Raw genomic sequence first — 19,227 nt, 5'->3', positions numbered from 1 at the left:
ATTCAATTCGATACAATAGGGCTTCAAGTAATTTAGTAAGATCTACCATGTTTAGTGTGATGTTTAATTATATCTTGTTTTGAAATCTATGCTTTTAATTTGGAAGGCTGCTTCTGTATTTCCATTTCCTGTTTCACGTTCACTCGTCCATCCCTACAAAGAATAAATGGCCACTTGGATTTGCAGTGCAAATCCAGCCGAGTATGAGCAGCTAACCTACAAATTGAACCTCACCACAAGACGCATCGGAATGAATGCCAAACGCTGATCCATAATCCCTCCCTGTTTCACTATCGGCTTTAATGACCCCGACGTCTGGTGGCGACTTACCTCTCAAACCTCTGCATGGACAGCGCCAGCGTTTTGTTGAGCTCCTCGATGATGCGGCTGGGCGCGTGCAAGCTGCCGTACTGCAATTGCAGAGGGTGTCCGTGGTTCTGGTGGAAAGCGGACAGTGCGGCCAGCTGCGAGGGTCGCAGCGTCCCGTGGTGGCCCGGCATCACCTGGGTGGCGCCGCACTTTTGGGACAGAGCGCTGAGGGGGTTGGGGGACGGGGACGTGATGCAGTCCAGTCCCCCCGGAGGCACGCAAATCATGACTTTCTTAGGCGGGAGGGGCGGCGAGTGCTTTGCCCCGGGCATGCAGGGCAATTTCATTGGCTGGCAGGAATCTAGAGAGGAAGACAGAAGTTGAAATTAGGACTTTCAGGTACATGTATTACACGTGTGTTTGTTCCGACAAACAAACAAAGCTCGTGGAGCTCAGACGCACGCTTGATGGAATTAGGTCAGCTTAATGTCACTTTGTGCAGACTGACAGATTGACAATGATGGCCATGGCTGACCACAGGAGAATTGAATGGAAGTACTACAACACTTAGAATGTGGCTCTTAACTCCAGGAGTATTTCGAGAGCCATTTTGAGGTTACAGATGGTGCGGAATGAACTATTTTGCACAAGGAAAGAAGCTTGGTGTTTTCATAAATGTATTGACATGACGAGCCTTTTCCGGATCTCCAGAGAAAATTAATCAAATTCACATCTGGGCTCCGACTGGTTACTTGCCCATACTTGCTGGTTTTCATTCCACTGTTTTGGATTTGTTTAAGGGGAACCAACCCCCCAAAATATTTTCGACATTATGTTCTATTCAGCCCCACTTGTCTAAATACGGTACTCTGGTTAATATTGAGTTAAGCAGCAAAATCCAGCAGACGACCATTTTGCCACTTGCTGTCGACTGAAGATGACATCACTGTTGCTCCGGTTTCAAGTAATAACCAATCACAGCTCAGCTTCAGAAAACAGGTGAGCTGTGATTGGTTCTTGACTGAGCCCTGAGCAACACTGATGTCATCTTAAGTCAACAGCAAGTGGCAAAATGGCCGCCCCCTGAGATGGATAAAAGCGGCTGGATTTTGCTTCATAACTCATATTCCACAAATGTAATATTAATCAGAACGTCATATTTAGCCTAGTGAGGTCACATACAACATATTACTGTCAATAAATGTTTAAGGTTGACTTCCACTTCCAGTTTTTATCAATATCAGAAGGCGGCCATTTTGCCACTTGCTGTCGAGTGAAAATGACATCACAGTTGCTCAGGTAATAGTCAGTGTTAATTTTGACAATACATTTTTATTTAGTTTTAGTTGTAGTCTTTTGACTAAAATTAATTAATGTTTTAGTCATAATTTAGTCATCTGATTGTATTTTAGTTTGAATCCAATTTTAGTCGACGAAAATAAAGAGCAATTTTAGTTGACTAAATTGACAGTTAAGTCAATTTTTTCCTTCAGCATACATTTTACATATAAAATTCTAACACACCTATTTGTACATGTAGTTTAACATGCAAGACACATTTAATACAACGGTGTTGAACTGACAATAATATAGCTTAGTTTTCACCTAAATAAAAAAAGTGCATAATTGCTTGGGAATTTTTCTTACAGCTGCACAATGAATGTAAAAATGTTTGTACATTAAATAAAGTGCAGTGAACAATGAACAGTTTCTGAGTGGTTTTTTTCTCCCACCCGCATTTCATTCCTTCTGATTGGATTGTGTGAATTTTCGCGACTGTGTTGTTTTCATTTTCGTTGATGAAATTGTCAGTCAATTTTAGTTATCGTTATAATGAATGGCTTCTTTTTTTAGTTTTCGTGTAATTTTCGTCTGAAATTTTTCGGGACGAAAATTATGACGAAAAATTTTTTCGTCAACAAAATTATCATTGGTAATAACCAATCACAGCTCAGGTTCAGAAAACAGGTGAACTGTGATTGGTCGTTGCCTGAGCCCTGAGCAACTGTGATGTCATCTTCAGTCGACAGCAAGTGACAAAATGGCCAACCCTTGAGATGGATAAAAACGGCTGCATTTTGCTGCATACCTCATATTCCACAAATGTAATATTAATCAGAATGTCATGTTTAGACTAATGAGGTCACATTTAACATATTATTGTCAAGAAATGCTTAAGGTTGACTACTTTTAAGTGTTTATTAAATAGAATTAATTACTGCATTAGTGAAGGTTTACAATTGGACATTCATTTGACTTTAACTCCAGTTTCACTTTACATGAATTCAAACAACTTCCCAAAATGGTACAAATAACAAATATATTAGCTGACCTGTGCTATGGTTTGGGATGCGAGCAAAAGGCTTGGGCGGGAGAGCTGGCGGCTGCTTGTGGTAGAGCGGCGGCTTAGCGGGGTTGTCCTGAAGGTCGCCTGGGTATGTGACAGACTTCTTGGGGGCGAGAAGTATGGACGACTTGACGGGGGGCTCCTGAGTGCAGACGCCGCCGTCCATCGAGGATCGAAAGTCACCCGTTGCTGAGCAGAAGGGGAGGAAACAATTTACTTGGAAAAATAGAAAGAAGCAAGAATCTTTTGGGCACAACTCGACAATAGCATTCTTTCAAGAATGTACATGAACATCCCCACATGGACCAAAACAACATTCAGCAGTCGCACAGCTTTCTTCCTTCCAGTTTGATTGTTATTGCTCTCATAAATATAGCAACATTTTTCGCAACATTTTTTTGGGTAAAATTATCAGTTTTATGTTGAAATATTCAACTTTATTTTCTGATTATTAGAAATGTATTCACATAAAATTCAGACATTTATAAGTTTAAAAAACAAAATTACAACTATATTGGCATCACAACTGTTGCAATATTATTCTCTGACTCTTTCCCATATTGCTGTTTAGTATTGTAAAATTGTGACTTATCTTTTTTTCCTAGTAATACTGATATTTTTTATTGAAGTACCTTCACAATACAAACAGAAGGACTGGAGAATCCTTCTGTTTGTATTCTCAATAAATTGGAACTTTTTCTAATTATTACTGCCATTATTTTATTTAACAAGACTTGAAATTATAATAATGAACCTTTATGCTCATAAAATTTGTCATTTTTTAAAGTATTACTTCAGCTTGCTACTTTATGCTTAAAGTATCAAATTATTCTTGTGAAATTACAACTTTAATATTGTCGCTGTCCTGTAAAAAACATAAATGGGCACAAGTGTTTTTCACAGGACAGCGATATTTAAATTTCTTGTATTTAGTTTTTTCCCCTTTAAGGTATTATAACTTTATTCTCATTCTAATTCCAATAGAGTGGTTATTTTTTCCAGTGTGGTAAATACACTCTTCCATACTTAAACTTCACGACTCAAAGTCTCTTTTCACATTGACATCCCTCTATTAATGCATGCGTCTATATCTTCTTTTGGGGCTGAACCCACAAATTCCATGCAATATAATAAATATACTACATGTTCTCTACTTCTCGTTTCACATCTTAGCAGCAATGGTTGGACAAAGTCAATTTGTTGTTTTTCATATCCTGTTGCATGTAGTACCCCCGCCGCAAAGTGCTTTTAATTACACTATTTTGGAATACGGGCCGTCTGAGGCAAATCCAATCGAGAACAAAGCATTTGTAAAAATAAAAATAAATTTTTAAAAAATGTATTGAAAGATTGTATCGGTCGATACCCTGCTTGATTCTTGAAGAGTGCACTTCAGAGCGCGCTGATTAATGAAGAGATGAAGAACTCAAAGAGCAGCCAGTTGAGCTTTCATCTTACAGGCATAATTTGAGAGCAAAAAGGCCGTGCCATTATGATGATGATGATGATGATGATGATGATGTGGTATGAAGGAGCTCACCTTTCTCAAAGATCTCCTTTAGCACTCCCCTCTTGATCAGTTCATCTCGACTCTGTCGCACTGACATCTTCCTCTCCAGTGCTAGGTGAGCGGGAAAAAAGAAGAATATGTATTCAACCATCTGCTTTCTGTATCTTCACTTGTGTCGTAGGTGAGGTGCAACCTAAATTAAAATGCATGATAACCTCTCAAGGCTCGAAATAATTATCTTTAAGTTTTGCGAATCCGTCACTTCATTTGAAGAGCAACTTTCTAATGTTGTGGAGCTTTTTTTTTTAAGACCGCAAAAGCCAATTCATTGTGAAAACAAACAAGGTACACTGGTATTTTCAATATTTTATCCTAATGTATATTAATATACTTTTAACCTTATAGGTCACTCCTCCTGGCTGACATACGTCATAATGTCCATCCATTCATCCATCCATTATCAGCTTATCCAGTATGATTTTCTCTCCACAATCCAGACACTTATTTGTCTGCTATGTTGAAAGTTCTCCGCTAGCCATCTGTGAAAAGTGTACCACATCACCCAAACATTTATTCTGGTGTTCAACGCACCATTCGTGTCACTCTTGGTTTAGCTTAGCAATTAGCATGGCTTCTCAGTCTTACCCAAGTATAGGTTAATTCGTTGCAGTACCGAACCGTAGCTCGTTGCTAGCTAACTGGTTTGCCGCAAGCGCGTCCAACCCAACGAGGCCATGCGGAACCGGTGATTCTCAGTTTTGCTATTCGATGTGTTTTGATGAGGCGCAAAACACTAATTTTGACTCGCAAACTGCAAAGCGAAACTGCTTATTTCGAGCCTTGCTGTTACAGTAAACCTAATTTGTCAAATTTCACAACCTGTTGATTCAAGAATTGACCAATACGTTTCCTGGTTTAATTAGACATTGTATTTAAAGCTGCTCAATGCAGGAAATTTAATTTTGAATCGCTACTGCCACCTGCTGCTGAAAAATGAAACTGCGCACACACACTTCCTCGCACGTGACGTCACATCCGCAGACAGAGGGTGGGAAATTCGAACCCGAATCCAGTCTGAAAGCTATTGGCCAGAGGGTTTGCAGGAGTACCCACTGTGACTAGCCAAGGTCTTAATCTACTAATTAGAAGATGTTTGAGTCATAAATGGTCAAATAAAAAGGCTATTGTAAAGATATTTTGGGCAAATTGCTACGTAGGGCTGTTTTAAAGTAGTCTTCTTCATGCCGTTTACATTTTGACAACATGAGACCAAGATGTACACTTGATTCAACATGACCTCACCATTGTGAGGCTTCCAACGGAATTGTAAGAAACTGGGCCACTGAGCTTACAATGTCACCAAGTGTTCAACATGTTGCAATAGATACCTAGGGACCAGAATAGTCACAAAACGGCATATAAGTCGATGTCCTTGGATATTTATTGGTCGATTCATGGATCAAACGCCTTTTGCGAATTTTGCCATTCGACTTTTTATGGAGTAGTGCATTATGCATAATTGACTTTTTACGGCAAGTGCTTGTAAACAGAGTTGGGTCTCTGGAGTGCCTGCCCACCCATCAAGTGTGAAATCTTATGGGAGCTGCCAATTGCAGGAAATGTGTCTGTGTGTGAGCCTTTTGCAAATTCAGCTAATTTACATAATTGATGCTACACAGAGTTACACCCATGATGCAGCTAGATTCAGAGATCTGCAATTGTCAAATGTCGGATTACACGGAAGCACTATGAAGTCAATGTCAAAAGGTAAACAGAGCTGCAATGTTAACAGATTAGTGTTCGATCTGCTCCGATTTCCTTAATTTTGGGGGTTCGGGGATCGTATAAACTGATCTCATCTCTCTTCTCATAGGTCTGAAAAAGTCAGCCACCGTCCTCTTCTGCTAAAATGACTAATCGGTTTTTCATTTTTATTTGCGAGAAACTACTTAAAGTGCAGTTAAAACAACTCGTTTGTATTATTTCACAAATATTGTTCAATGTTTTCCAATGAAATAAGATTGGAACTCTGATGGTGTTTGTTGCTTATTATGAAAAAAAATAAAAATAAATAAATAAATAAATCGGGACAGGTAGGTCAGACTTTTTAAAAGATAGGAGCTCGGCCAGAAAATTGTGATCGCTGCACCCCTAGACTGGCATACTGAAACTCAGCAAATACTCGTTTTGCTTAGTTATCAATGTGGGGAAGAGGGGTATTCAGCGTTTGGACATGATTTGTGCCAGCCACACTGCTACACTAATTGACTATGACTACGTTTACATGCAGGCAATAACCCTCGTCAATATTCGGGTTTTTAAAAACCCGAATATGCTCTTATTCGGGTTTTTAAAAACCAGAATATGCTCTTATTCGGGTTTTTAAAAACCCGAATAAGAGCCCTGGGTTACTTCTTTCATAACCGGAATTCTTGCTCATATAAACGCAGTCGATACATCGAGGCAATGCTTTTCGCAGTGCACATGCTCGCCATTTTCTTCTTCGTCTTCTTCGCTTATGTGATTCGCAAGGAATCTTGGTCTTTGTAGTCACGACTTTGAATACATTGATTTCTCTACTGCGTTTTCATGTATCTCTACGGCGAAAACTCCACAGTTTGTGTTTGTAAATACAAGCATAAAAGTCCATGCTTCTGGCATGCAACCCACTGGAAATACTCAAGCCGTTGTCAACAAACATGACTTCTGGAGCGAGGAAGAAACCGACTACTTTATTTAGCGTGGTGAGTGACATAAATATATTGTCTTTTATTGAACGTATATATAGTAAGTTAAAAGCGGAAATGTGGTGGCTTCATGCAAGCACCATTCATTTGCAGTCGGCATGCAGAGGAGAAAACATCTCCTGCCCGATCCTCACTATCGAGCCTGGCTGTGGATTTCAGCTCTATTAACGGACAATCGGAGGAATTTGAGTTGAACACAGTTAAAATGCTGAATCGTGTTTGTCAAGATATGAACATAGGGCCTTGATTAAGAGAGGCGATAAAAGCGCCGAACCCAAAGAACTATTCCAACAACACTTTAGTGTGCTGCATAATGTACAAAATGGCCTGTAGCCAACGTGCACATAATTTTAGGCTTCAAAACGTAGAGGCGCTTAACATCTTCTGTCGGGACGGCTTGAGTAAAGATGTTAAGAAATCACAATCCTGTTTCAAAATCGACCCCGGCATAAAAAACAATTAGGAAAGTGTAATGAGGATGAGCTGCAACACTTTGCACCATGTGTGCTTCACATACCAAGGAGCCGCCGTCTAAAATGAATCCTCACTGTCTATTCATAGCATTAGCGGCCTCTAATTAAGTCAGTGCGGATTAAAATAGCCTACACAGTCTAACAATAAAGAAACGAGACTACTGCAAATGTACTCGAGTCACAATACCAAAACTTGAGTTTTGTCTCATCAAGCTTTTTGTGCACATCAAACAAGATTGGCACAACACAAGGGAGGCAATTAATTACATGGGGGAATAATTTTTTTTTTCGAGTTCTGTCTGACAACTGTTACCTTATTTTTGGGTGCACAACCCAAAACTGATCTCAGTTCTTCTCGATCACGTCAAATTTTTAAGATATAGGCGCCATTATGAAATAAATGTGTATGCACATAAATAAAACCCTATGATAGAATAGGTACAAGCTTTGAAAAAAAAAAAAAAAACAGCATAAAACTAAATAGAACTTGTAATGGTATGCTCATGGTTACAAGGTTAAGAGAAAAGCCAGCACTAATCCTCTTAATTCCTACTATACTAGCTTTCTATTGGCAGATATTGATAGTGACCTACCGGGAGCTGCACACATCTCTCACCGCGTCTCAATTGTGACTAAACAAGTTGCCACGTGTATGTAGACGAGTCCAATTGTAATTAGCTCTTCTTACTACAGTCTTACTACAGCTAATCGGTGGATTTCTGCTCATCTGGAGGGTCAACTGTGGAGAGAAAAACTTGATGTGCTAGACAAAAACTGACAACAGTTTTGGAATCAGCATGCTAATTTTAGTTTTAATCGTCAAAAAAAAAATTACTCAACAGAATTTTTCAAAATTGCTCCCCGATGTTTTTTCACCTTGTGCTGAATTTGTAAGTGCATACAATGAAATTAACTCTCTCATTTTATGGTTGCTTTTTGTCAAAACAACAAAAAAAAAAATGAACAAGCTTTTCATTAACAAAACAGTCCTTCTGGAAATTGTCGGTACACGTCCTTCAAAAATAAAATGTATCCACTGTCTTCTCAAAGACTCGGACGAAGGAAGCAACCACTTGTTCCTATCGTTGGTTTTCCCCCATTGCTCACCACGGAGCGTATGAGCGCATTTAGGGCTAGAGCAGCCAGCTTCTCGAGTTTTTCGTGACAAACCTTTACCAGAGGCGTTGCCACAAACCCGAGGAGGCGGGGTCGAGTGCACTTCAGTGACATCAAACGGTTACGGAAGCATAAAATTTAGAAAGGAGCAGAAAGCTAAAGAAGTCGCGTACGGACTTTTTTTCCATACTTGAATTGTAGACAGTTCGGGGATGCATATTATTGATAGAAATCCGCAGTACAGTGCAATTTCATAATATGGGGCCTTTAATTTTCCACATAGTCAAGCAAGAAAATGTAATCAAATGTAAATCATCAAGCATAAGCAGTTCGAGCACCTGTGGGACACCTCCGGTTTACTGTTTATCCCAAGTGTAAACCAGCAAGGGCAAAGTGGGGGGCGAAGCCTGGCTAAAAAGGTCAACGCCAGACGGACAGTGCTGCCATAAACTCAGGGATTATACTTCAGTTTCATCCAATATGAGAAGTAATTACGCAAAGCTTTACGTGACATAACGGCCAGGCGACAGGATGTGCGCCGTTACGCAACGCCATTAAGTCAAAAGCCTTAATGAGGATGCGTCTTTGAGATTTGACAGTCATTGTGTTTTTGCCGGAAAAATCCATCCGAAAATAGATGCATCAGTAGCGGCTTAGACTTGGAATTGCAGGCGATTTCATCAGAAAAGCCCAAGGAGCACAAAAAGACATTCAGTACAAATAATGGCACGCTGTAAAAACATAGCAATAGATTGCCTCAAGTCGCACATCATTACAAAATTACTCACACTAGAGCATTTGCCCCGACCCCCCCCACCCGCTGAGGATTACTTCTAGTCATTTTGTATAGTTCTACTGTGCAACATGATTGAATGAATAACTGGTGAGGGGAGCGATCGCATTAATCATGAACGCCTACACTGCCTTTGTGTGGCGGTCCCGGAGCCTGCAATGGCCTTTTTGTGACCCTGTGGATTATATCTCGTCCTTTTGTTTATTTCGATTATGCAATGTGCCACTTACCATCAAAAACTGCCCATGAATGATCGCTTTACAGTGATTGTATGACACATCTACACAGTGAACACGTGCCTCAGTGTGATCATGCTTACCTTTTTTTTTTACCCTGTGGATAGGGATGCACGAAAACTACCTGTCCAAAAATTATCGAGCCGATACTCAATACTCAATCAAACATGGTTGAGTACAGAATCTAGCAATCAATGAGCGACTCATTTGGACACCCTTAAAGCTGCGATAAGAAAGTTTAAATGTTATAAGCTTTTTACACATCTATATGCAGAAGCAATGCCCTGACGTGTTTACATCAACTGCGTCGATAAGCCTATTCAACTCTTTAAAATGGAGCCATTCGTTTCCAATTCTTTTTTTTTCTCTTCACTTCCGCGTGGTTTTTATTTCTTTGTTTGCGAGATTTGAATGTATTATTGGAATGCTCAAAAAATTAAATTAAAATAAAAGTTTCCACTTCTGCGCCATAACGCTTAGAAGCGTCTTTGAGTGTCTAATTAGATAGAAAAGCGCTATATAAATAAAAAATATATAAATAAACTCAAGTCGCAAGTTGACCCGCTCACTCTAGGCAGCGGAGCCCAACCCAAGACCGCCCCCTCATTTGAATAACATTACGACCTGACAGCGCATCTGCAGCATGAAATAAATAAGTGGGAGAGCAGAGCGTTTTTATTTATTGATCTTTAATTCTAGTCATATATTTATATTTTTATTTATTTCGACATTTATTTTTATTTCTATAATCTCGTTTTCTATTTATTTGGACTTTTATTCATTTATTTGAGGATATATATATTTTTGTTGTTTTTATTTCTATTTATATATTTTTTTGTATTTAATTTTTGAATTATATTTTTTATATTCATTTTTATTTTCACTTTTATTCATTCATTTATTGTTAATTTGGGCAGTTTTGGTCCTCCAGTGGCAAACAGTACAGATGACCTAATGTCAGTCTGCCTCTATTGTTTTGTCTTTATGCAAAGCTAAAGACAACTGAGGTGGCTTAAACATCCATCAGCGCTAAATATATGTGCAAGTGGAACGGTGCTACTGCTAATCAGGAAAAAGCCTTAAAATAAAGTTCTATTTTAAGACGCCCCTGTGTTGAGTTGGAAGGGGCCCCGAGTAGCCACTCAATCTGCAGCGCGAGATGAGAGGATTAGGCGCTCATCAGAGACTCGGCTCAGGGCATATTAAATCAGACTGGCATATCTGAGCGCTGCCCGTATTGATCTGAGAATGCTTCACTTCCACTGCGAAGTGACCCAGATAGTCGGAACACGTCCTACCAAAGCCCAGAGGCTCAACGCTGATTTTTCTGTTTTTGTTGTTCCTGAGGCAATCCTCTAAGCTTGAAAAAGAGAGTATTAAAACTTTCATGGGGACTAATCAATGAGACGCTCGGGCATTAACGTAAAAACAACAGAGGTTTGGATAAAACGCAATGAGAGTCATACAGTGGGCTTTAAATTTGTATTTGGCTTTTTTTTTCTATACACATACAAGCTACACAAAACTGATGTCCTTAACTCATTCACTGCCATTGACAGCTATAAATGTCAAAAATTCATTTGAACTATTTCTATTAGTTAAAACATGTTTCTTACTTTTGTTAACAAGAGTATGAAAACATAGAAAACATTTTTTATTGTACATTTAGAACAGATATAAAATGTGTGATTAATTGTGAGTTAACTAGTGAAGTCATGCGATTAATTATAATTCAAAAAAATAATCGCCTGACGAGATGATTATTAATAATTAGGGGCGTCGGGCGATTATTTTTTTATTTATCGTCATTAATCGCATGACTTCAATAGTTAACTCATGATTAATCACAAATGTTATATCTGTTCTAAATGTACAATAAAAAAATCTAGGTTTTCATACTCTTGTTAACAAAAGTGGAAAAAACTGTTCAACTAATAGAAATAGTTCAAATTAATTTTTGACGTCTAAAGCAGTCAATGGCAGTGAATGAGTTAAAGGTAAAATTTGTCAGATTTCACTGCTGCTACCAATATACTGTATTATTGCACTGACGTAGAACGGCATTGAAGCATCCAGACAGCTGCTCTTAATATTTCAGCTGCTCCTAATATTTAGATTTTCTATTGATTTCATACGCATAAATATCAGTGCTGTTACTATCAAATCTTTTTTTAAATCTATTATCCTATCGATTATTCCATCAAATAATCGAGAGTTCCTGTCTTCTTCTGGGCAAGTTTAGTGCTTGACTGCCCTCTACTGGTTAAGTGATGAATGAACACCTAAAACCAAGGGTCAGGTTATATTTTGGAATAATTACAGCCCAAGGGCTTTTCGGGACGATCAGAACTTCCTTCCCTCTGTTATGGGGAAGCTCAGTGTGCGGTATTGTATTATAAAAACCCACTAAGTATGAAATCAGTTCGGCCACTAGATGGTGCACTAAGAGAAAAAATGATAGAAATGTCTTATCTAGCTTTTATTTTGAAGTTATCCCTCAGAAGCAATTGTTATGGCGGCTGAGTTGACTTTACTCCGTATTGACGCTGGCCTGTTCGATCCTTTAGTGCACACAGGAAGACTTAACTGGAGTGCAATATTGAATTTCCAATTATCATGTTGTTGAACGTTTTTTCAGAAAAAACATTTCTGTCTCATGTGGGCATTCCATTGGGAAAACTACCAATATATTAATTAGAATTATCTTGCCCAGAGGAGTTGTGCCAGATCAGCGGAAGTGTGGGTGGATTTAGCTCAATTTGCACTGTCCATCCATTTCCTGAACTGTTTATCCTCACTAGAGTCTTGTGTCTATCCAAACTGGTGGCAAAAAACATAAAAGTGTCATTAAGATCATAGTGATGGATATTTTGTATTTGACGCACTGTTCTACTTGAGAGGGCAAACCGAGTTGAAAATGAATAAACAACGCCTCTGATGCAAAGTAGTGTACGCCATTTTGCCTCAATTGCTGAACAATCAATTCCCCACCATCGATCAATTCTTAATGATTTATTTATTCATAGTTATGCTCCGCTCTAGCGCGTGTGATAAAACCTAAATAAATAAATTGTACATTGGCTTGACAGCTTCAGAACTAGGACAAAAAACACAGATAATGCAAATCGTGATCATAAAATTGTCATCTGTATTCCATCAAATAAGGTCAATACGGCGAGATCGACACCCGTCTTAGCGTTGACTGACTACATGTGGCAAACGTACCACTTTCCATTTCAACACCAATCAATTGCAACAGGGTTCAAAAGGTCCTTCCAAGTCAATAGCGCTTGCTGAATGAGACGAGTAGGAATTACCGCCTTTCAATGCCACCGCGGTCTGTTGACTTTTAAAATCTCATCTGGCTTCAAATCAAAATGTAGCTAAATGTACAATTATGGCTAATGATTGTTCCATGACTCTCAACCCAAACGGTTCCAAAAATTGTTGCACACTTTTACGGGAAATGAACAAATGGTGAGCTCATGGTCAGAAAAGCAATGATGCCATAGCATCATAAAATGTTCGGAGCACTTAACGGCATCCACTCAAACTCGTCTGACGTCATCCAGCTCCTTTGGGGATGCATTTGCTTGCTATCCAGGGGATGGCAAGGTGAGTTTATGCAGATACTTAATTCGTCCCCAAGGAAATTCGGGGACTTTTAATGGGTTGCTACAATTTGCTTTGATGAAGTTCTCTGTTGATTAAATGCTCCACTCTCGTTAGCATTTCGGCTTAGAACTTTTCAAGCATTTTATTTACAACTTGTGAAGGAATAGCATTTTTTTTTTTTTTTTTTTACTTTAACAGTTTCATGCATCTCCCTCAATTTGATGTGACAGCGTGGACCTGATCTTCCAAGCTGCATGTGAACCAAATTCACTTAAAAACAAAACATTGCACTCCAAAGGTCACTTTTGTTAAGTGTGCATGCAATCCACTGCTACGGTGAATCAAAACAATATCGCAAGAACAATAGCAGCAAGTGAATAATTTGAAGAGCGACCTTTATGTAGAATTAAAAAAGCGCTTAACACAAAGGAATGAAAAGAGCTTTTTGCTTCCATGGAGCATCTTTTGGCCTCTTTATGTTGTCTAGTGATGCTTGTTAGAATGTGATGGTGGAATTTAAAATGTAAACAGTACAGGACTAAAAACAAAGCAAAACGTATGCATGGCTATTAACTCATTTGCTCCCAAAAATTTATACATCTGTTCTATTTAAAATGTTTTAAGTGTCCCAAAGACATATTTAAAGGTTTTTTTTGTTTTATGCTAGAGCATACAGAAGGCTTTGATGCAGCCTCTGAATTGCAATGGTAGTTATTACAAAAAGGGCCAGCAGAGTATAAGAGACCAACCAGGGCCATGTTGCAAATAAGCTGATTTCCCCACAGTTCTAAACAGATATTTGTGAAGAATGATGAAACTTAGTTATATTCTAATGCTAATTGCTGCAAAACGGAAACAGACACATACTTTTTTTTTACGGATGAAAGAAGAGACTCTAAACTTTCTCTTGGTAGGTTCCATGTTATTATAGCAATAGAACACAATATTCTGTGGGCCTTGCAAAAATCAGTCAAAACCCAGTAAAACAGCCGGGAGCGAAGGGGGTTGCTTCAGTGAAAATGGCTGCGAGTGAATAAGTTACAAATGGCACCTGATGTGCAGAAAGTTAAACATTACAAAGAAATAGTCCTCTCCTTGTTCCAATAGACGTCTGGTCCAGATGAATAAATGCCTCTCCCCAATTAGTAGCCTCGTTTTAATAACAGCGGTGACAATTCTTAGGAACAGAAGAAACGAGTCTCTACTGCAGCATATTCAACGCCACATGATTAAAAATAAATAAAAGCCTCCTCTTAAATACGTGCCTGCTTTAAATAAATGATTTCCCCGTCAGAGAAATGATGCATTACAGCGGGCTAAAAGACAATAGAAAACAAGTAGTGGGGCAGGTGCATCCACTTGAATTAACACCTCTCCACAAACAGATACTCCATTTTATTAAATGCATGGTGTGCAGAAAGCCACAAGAAATATGCTGCTTACCGTATGTGCTTAAGTAGCAGACTGCAATATTCAACGCCTTGCCTCTGTTAGTCAACAGGTGCGCCCACTTGAATGAAATCCTCTACCTCAATAGCCACCTCAATTATTAGACTCAGGAGAAAAATTCCCTCTGTGACACAATTAACCGCCATCAATCAACCAGTCTAACGACCTCCACTCCAATAGATGCCTCCTTTGAATAAGCATAGTAAAAACTGTGCCCTGGATCGAAACGTTTTTTTCTTTTAGGTGTTCTGAGCACTGCAGAACAGCAACCATAAAATTAAATATACATTGAATGTCAAGATTTTTTTATTTATTATTCCTTTTGATCACATCTTCAGGGATCTAACTACGTAAACTAGAACATCCTGTCCTGTGGAGACAAGATTCAGGTCTGCTTGTCTTTTGCTTTCCCAACCTAAGGAGATGGAATCTGACAAAAACGACCGCCCTGCCGTCAAGCCGACTGACAGCAGAAGTCAGGGATGAATCAGCCCGGACAAATTACATCCATCCACATCCGACGCCAGACCACGTCCTTCACTCGTCCCTCATATTACCGGAGTGCTAGATGGGAAAGAAGTCTAAAAAGGAGGCTTCAAGATACCAAATAATTTGTGCCATCTCCTAGCAGCCTCCAGACTGCAACTTAATGCATTTTTAAAATGATTTTCCACCCTCCGCAACCAAGCACACACGATATTTAGACTTCAGAGAGCACAATGTCGGCTGGTCGTACTGTTCCGATGTGTTTTAGCAGAATTAGGCAAAAACTACACAAACAATTAACTTTGCAGAGGGCAAAACTCTAAACCTATTGGAATTCAGATACAAATTTAGAGTTTGTCTTTCTTCATCGTTTGTGTCACAATGGAAGCATTCCCCCTGCCTCTGAATTCAAATGGTTAAGTCCTCCTGCCCGTCTCATCCCAACGTCTTTTTCCATGACAACCCAGCCTGCTAATGTATGAATAGACAACCAAATAATAGAAAGACATTAGTTAGTGAATTTTTTTCTCCTGTTTTTCCTTCCTTCCTTCACTCCCATCTAATACCAACATTTCACGTTTTTAATGGATGACAAATTGGCATAATTTTTTTTTTTTAATTCAAATAAAAAGATGACAGTTGGAGAAATCAGTACGATAGAACAGCACCAAAATTCAAAGTGCACAGCCCTGTCTTTCTAATACAGTGGTGTCAAAGTCCGGTCCTTGAGGGCCAGTGAATACATTAATGAATGACAAAGTAGCTAGCTAGCTAGCCTACAAAGGCGCACACAAATTAAACAAATGAAAATACATTACTACACACCTTACTTTATGGTTTGTTTTATTAACTCATTTGCGCCCAAACACGTATAAAAATGTTCTATTTTAAATATTGCTATGGTCCCAAAAACATATTTATACGTTTTTTATGTGTTTTTTTTTATGCTCGAGCATACAGAAGGCTCTGATGCAGCCTCTGACATGAAGAGGTCGCTTTAAGCAATGGTAGTTATTGCAAAAAACGGCCAGCAGGTGGCAGCAGAGTATAAGAGATCAACCAAGGCCATGTTGCAACAAGCCCTTTTCCCCACTGTTTTGAACAGGTTTGTGAATAATGATGAAACTTAGCTATATTCTAATGCTAATTGCTGCACAATAGAAACAAGATACAAATATACTATTTTTTCCTGATAAAAGAACATGAACATACCGGCTGAAGTCTGCTTGAACTTGTCACTCTTCTTCTTCCTCCATTTCCAGGGCTTGAGCAGGCGTCCGAGCGTGGCGAGCCTGCTCCGACATCGGATGGGCGGAGTGTGGGCGCCGGAGACCAAGGACTCGGATCTCATCACGGCCAGCCTCTCGACCTCTTCGGCTGCGAGGGAGCAAACGATAGACAAGGGAAGCTTAGATGAGGCCGAAAGGTGACGATAGTGTGTTATCGGTGCCAAAAGAGCGGGCAGTAGATGCAGCACTTAAGCTCACTAAAGTCCAAGCAGCATGAATCTGGGCCAAGTCGCCTACAGAATTCTCAAGTAACTGGATGAGTGTGAAAAACAATCCTGGCATAACAGACTGCATTAAAAATAAGCCGAAGAACCTATTATGTTAGTTCCACAAAAATTGAGAAATGCTGATTCTAATACACACCCCTAAAATTATTGGAATAGAAAAAGCGTAAAGATAGATAGATAAAACTAAATTAAGGAATACTCAAAACAACAACAAAAAATGAACAATCATTTGACATAACAAAACATCTCAAAATATATAATCTTAAAAATTATAGAATAAAATAAAAATGAGAAAAAAATAACACCTCATGCATCAATTAAATAAAAAAAGAAAAAAAAGAATGTGCCTTTAAACTATACATTAAAAAAACTGTGACAAATAAAAATGCAATGGTTTGGAAAGCTGGTAGTAATTTTTGGGACGCATCTACGTCAGCCACACTTGAAGAGCCAAAAACGGATATGCTGCAAGTGTTTTACATAAATCTGCTAATAAACTCTTTGCAAGCTAAACAGCACATCATCAAGAGGAACGTTTGCTGAGCTTCATTCAATATTAAAAAGTCGACACCCTTTAGAGTGCCGTGTTTGGTTACGCATCAAAAAATTTTCGCTACAACACGCAGTCGGAGCGAAGTTGTAGAATCTGAAGGCTTTAAACAGCTCCCTATGGTAAACAGACAACCCATGGTACACTCAAAACGTGATTGAATGTGCAAGCTATTAAATCTTAATTCTGGCAGCTCTAAAGGAATGATCACCAACTACTGTAGCTTGTATATTTTAAGTCTTATTTGCTACTGAATTACCTTAAAAAAAAAAGTGTTTCTGACCCATTATAGATAATCATGCTCTCCTTCCTTGACTCATGGCGGTATTTAAAACCTATATAAAGACAACACGTTATTTTTACAACTGTCTGCAATACAGTTAACCTCCATGTTTTTATTATTAAGAAAAACGCCTTAACTATATGTTGCGCGTTTTCAAAAAGGTAGACATTTTGAATTTCCATGTTTGATTATTGACTTCAATAATTAGTGGCATTAAAACAACTATGCTTCAATCTATCCTACTTCTAAACTGTCAATTTACAAACAAATAAAAATTGTGAGAAATAAAATGTTAAGCTATGCGCATTAGTCTTCATAAGCTCTGCAAACCTCGTGATCAAATACTACAATTTTCGGCTTTCTTTTACACTAGCAGCAAGGTCGGCTAAGCATTAGCAACCGAGATGGCGTAGCACAAAACAACAAACACTCACACTATTGTCATTTGCACATAGTGCAGTTAGGGTACAATATGTACAAGTAACTAACCACAATATGCCTGGCTTTAACACTGGCTTGTCTCTATATAGTTAAATAGAGAAGAGTTTGTCTTCTTATGTGCTAGCATCGAGTAATGATGCTTAGCATTAGCAACCAACATGGTGGAGACCAGTAATATATTCACTGCAGTATAGAATAGATGTGTTTTTTTTAAGCAAATGAATGAAGCTCATCCTCCCAGCATCAAAACTAATCCTTATAGTTATTTGGAATGTGTTAACCAACATTTCAAACTTACCATGTGCTATTAGATTTGAGCAACTTCAATAATGCAAATCAGAATGTCACTACACCATGAGATGAAATTAACATTAGCTTGCGTTTGGGTTTACATATTTGCTTGATTACATCGTTGCTAACAATGGCTGCCTTGCACGAAAAGCAACAATTACAATTCCGTAGAATAAAAATACAGTTTAGCATTGACACTTCACATTGAACTTTAACAGAGCCAGCTAATCTCCATTAACACCACCAACTCCTCCACTATTTAGGGGCTATCCGAGCCCACCCTGCCTCAAATAATGAAAACCTGCAAGTAACTTGATGCCTCCCCCTTTAAAAAGAGTGCTTGTAGCCACAAGAGGTGGAAAAACACTACTTATTGGGGCTGTCACAAACAAATCTTTTGAGAATCAATCATTCAATTGATTACTTAGGGAACCGACCCCAGTTGTGCTTTGCAGTATTAACATTTAAATTAATATAATACAAAAACAAATTTTGGAAATTTTAAAGATGAAAGCAAAGGAAGTGCGTGACTTGCGTCTGGCCATCCGCAGCAACAAATGTCCATGCGGAAACACGGAACATTCGTTCCAGGAACCGCAAAATAGGGGTTTTAAATGATTAAATATTGTTTTCATTGAGACACAATTTTGCGTCAAGCTATTTTTGCGAGTTGCTTGACTTTTTTCCCCCCCAGCCCTACTTACTTATCATCCAAATGAAACTCCTTCACTTTCAACATATTCCTTGACACTAAATCATACTGTTATCATTTTGGCCTCTGCGCAAAAACATTAAATAAGTGAGTTTTCCGCAAACAAATTCCACCATAAAAAATCCGCCAATAGGCAAACTCAAGGGTTTACTACTGCATACAAGTCATGAGCTGAGATTTCCCTTTGATAGCGATGCTTCAAGGCAATATGAAATGCTCTGCCAAACCAAATGGAAAACGCTGACATGACCGGCGACCTCTAGCCAAGTGTGAAATGTGCGCCAAGGTCAGCACATCACTCGACATGATCACCCCCGACACCGGGCCAGTAGCTCGCTGTAATTACGTCACAG

General features: G+C 38.8%; 1 protein-coding gene across 3 annotated transcripts in view; it reads right to left on the bottom strand.

The window, feature by feature from the left end:
- LOC147181181 (phosphatase and actin regulator 1-like) overlaps nt 1-19,227 on the bottom strand; it is a 67,695-nt gene that overhangs the window by 30,981 nt on the left and 17,487 nt on the right. For all 3 annotated transcript variants that reach the window (XM_086081645.1, XM_086081646.1, XM_086081643.1), the window contains exons 2-5: nt 16,294-16,458; nt 4,197-4,277; nt 2,642-2,845; nt 331-670 (exon numbers count right to left, since the gene is read on the bottom strand). In XM_086081645.1, the coding sequence (XP_085937771.1) occupies nt 331-670; nt 2,642-2,845; nt 4,197-4,277; nt 16,294-16,458 (790 nt within the window). The remainder of the gene's footprint in view (nt 1-330; nt 671-2,641; nt 2,846-4,196; nt 4,278-16,293; nt 16,459-19,227) is intronic.

This window comes from Leptonotus elevatus, chromosome 1, assembly GCF_054856555.1.
Source record: "Leptonotus elevatus isolate MCC_2025b chromosome 1, RoL_Lele_1.0, whole genome shotgun sequence".
NCBI classification, from domain to species: Eukaryota; Metazoa; Chordata; class Actinopteri; order Syngnathiformes; family Syngnathidae; genus Leptonotus; species Leptonotus elevatus.
Note: the sequence above shows the minus strand (reverse complement) of the source record. Positions and strands in the feature narration are given on the sequence as shown.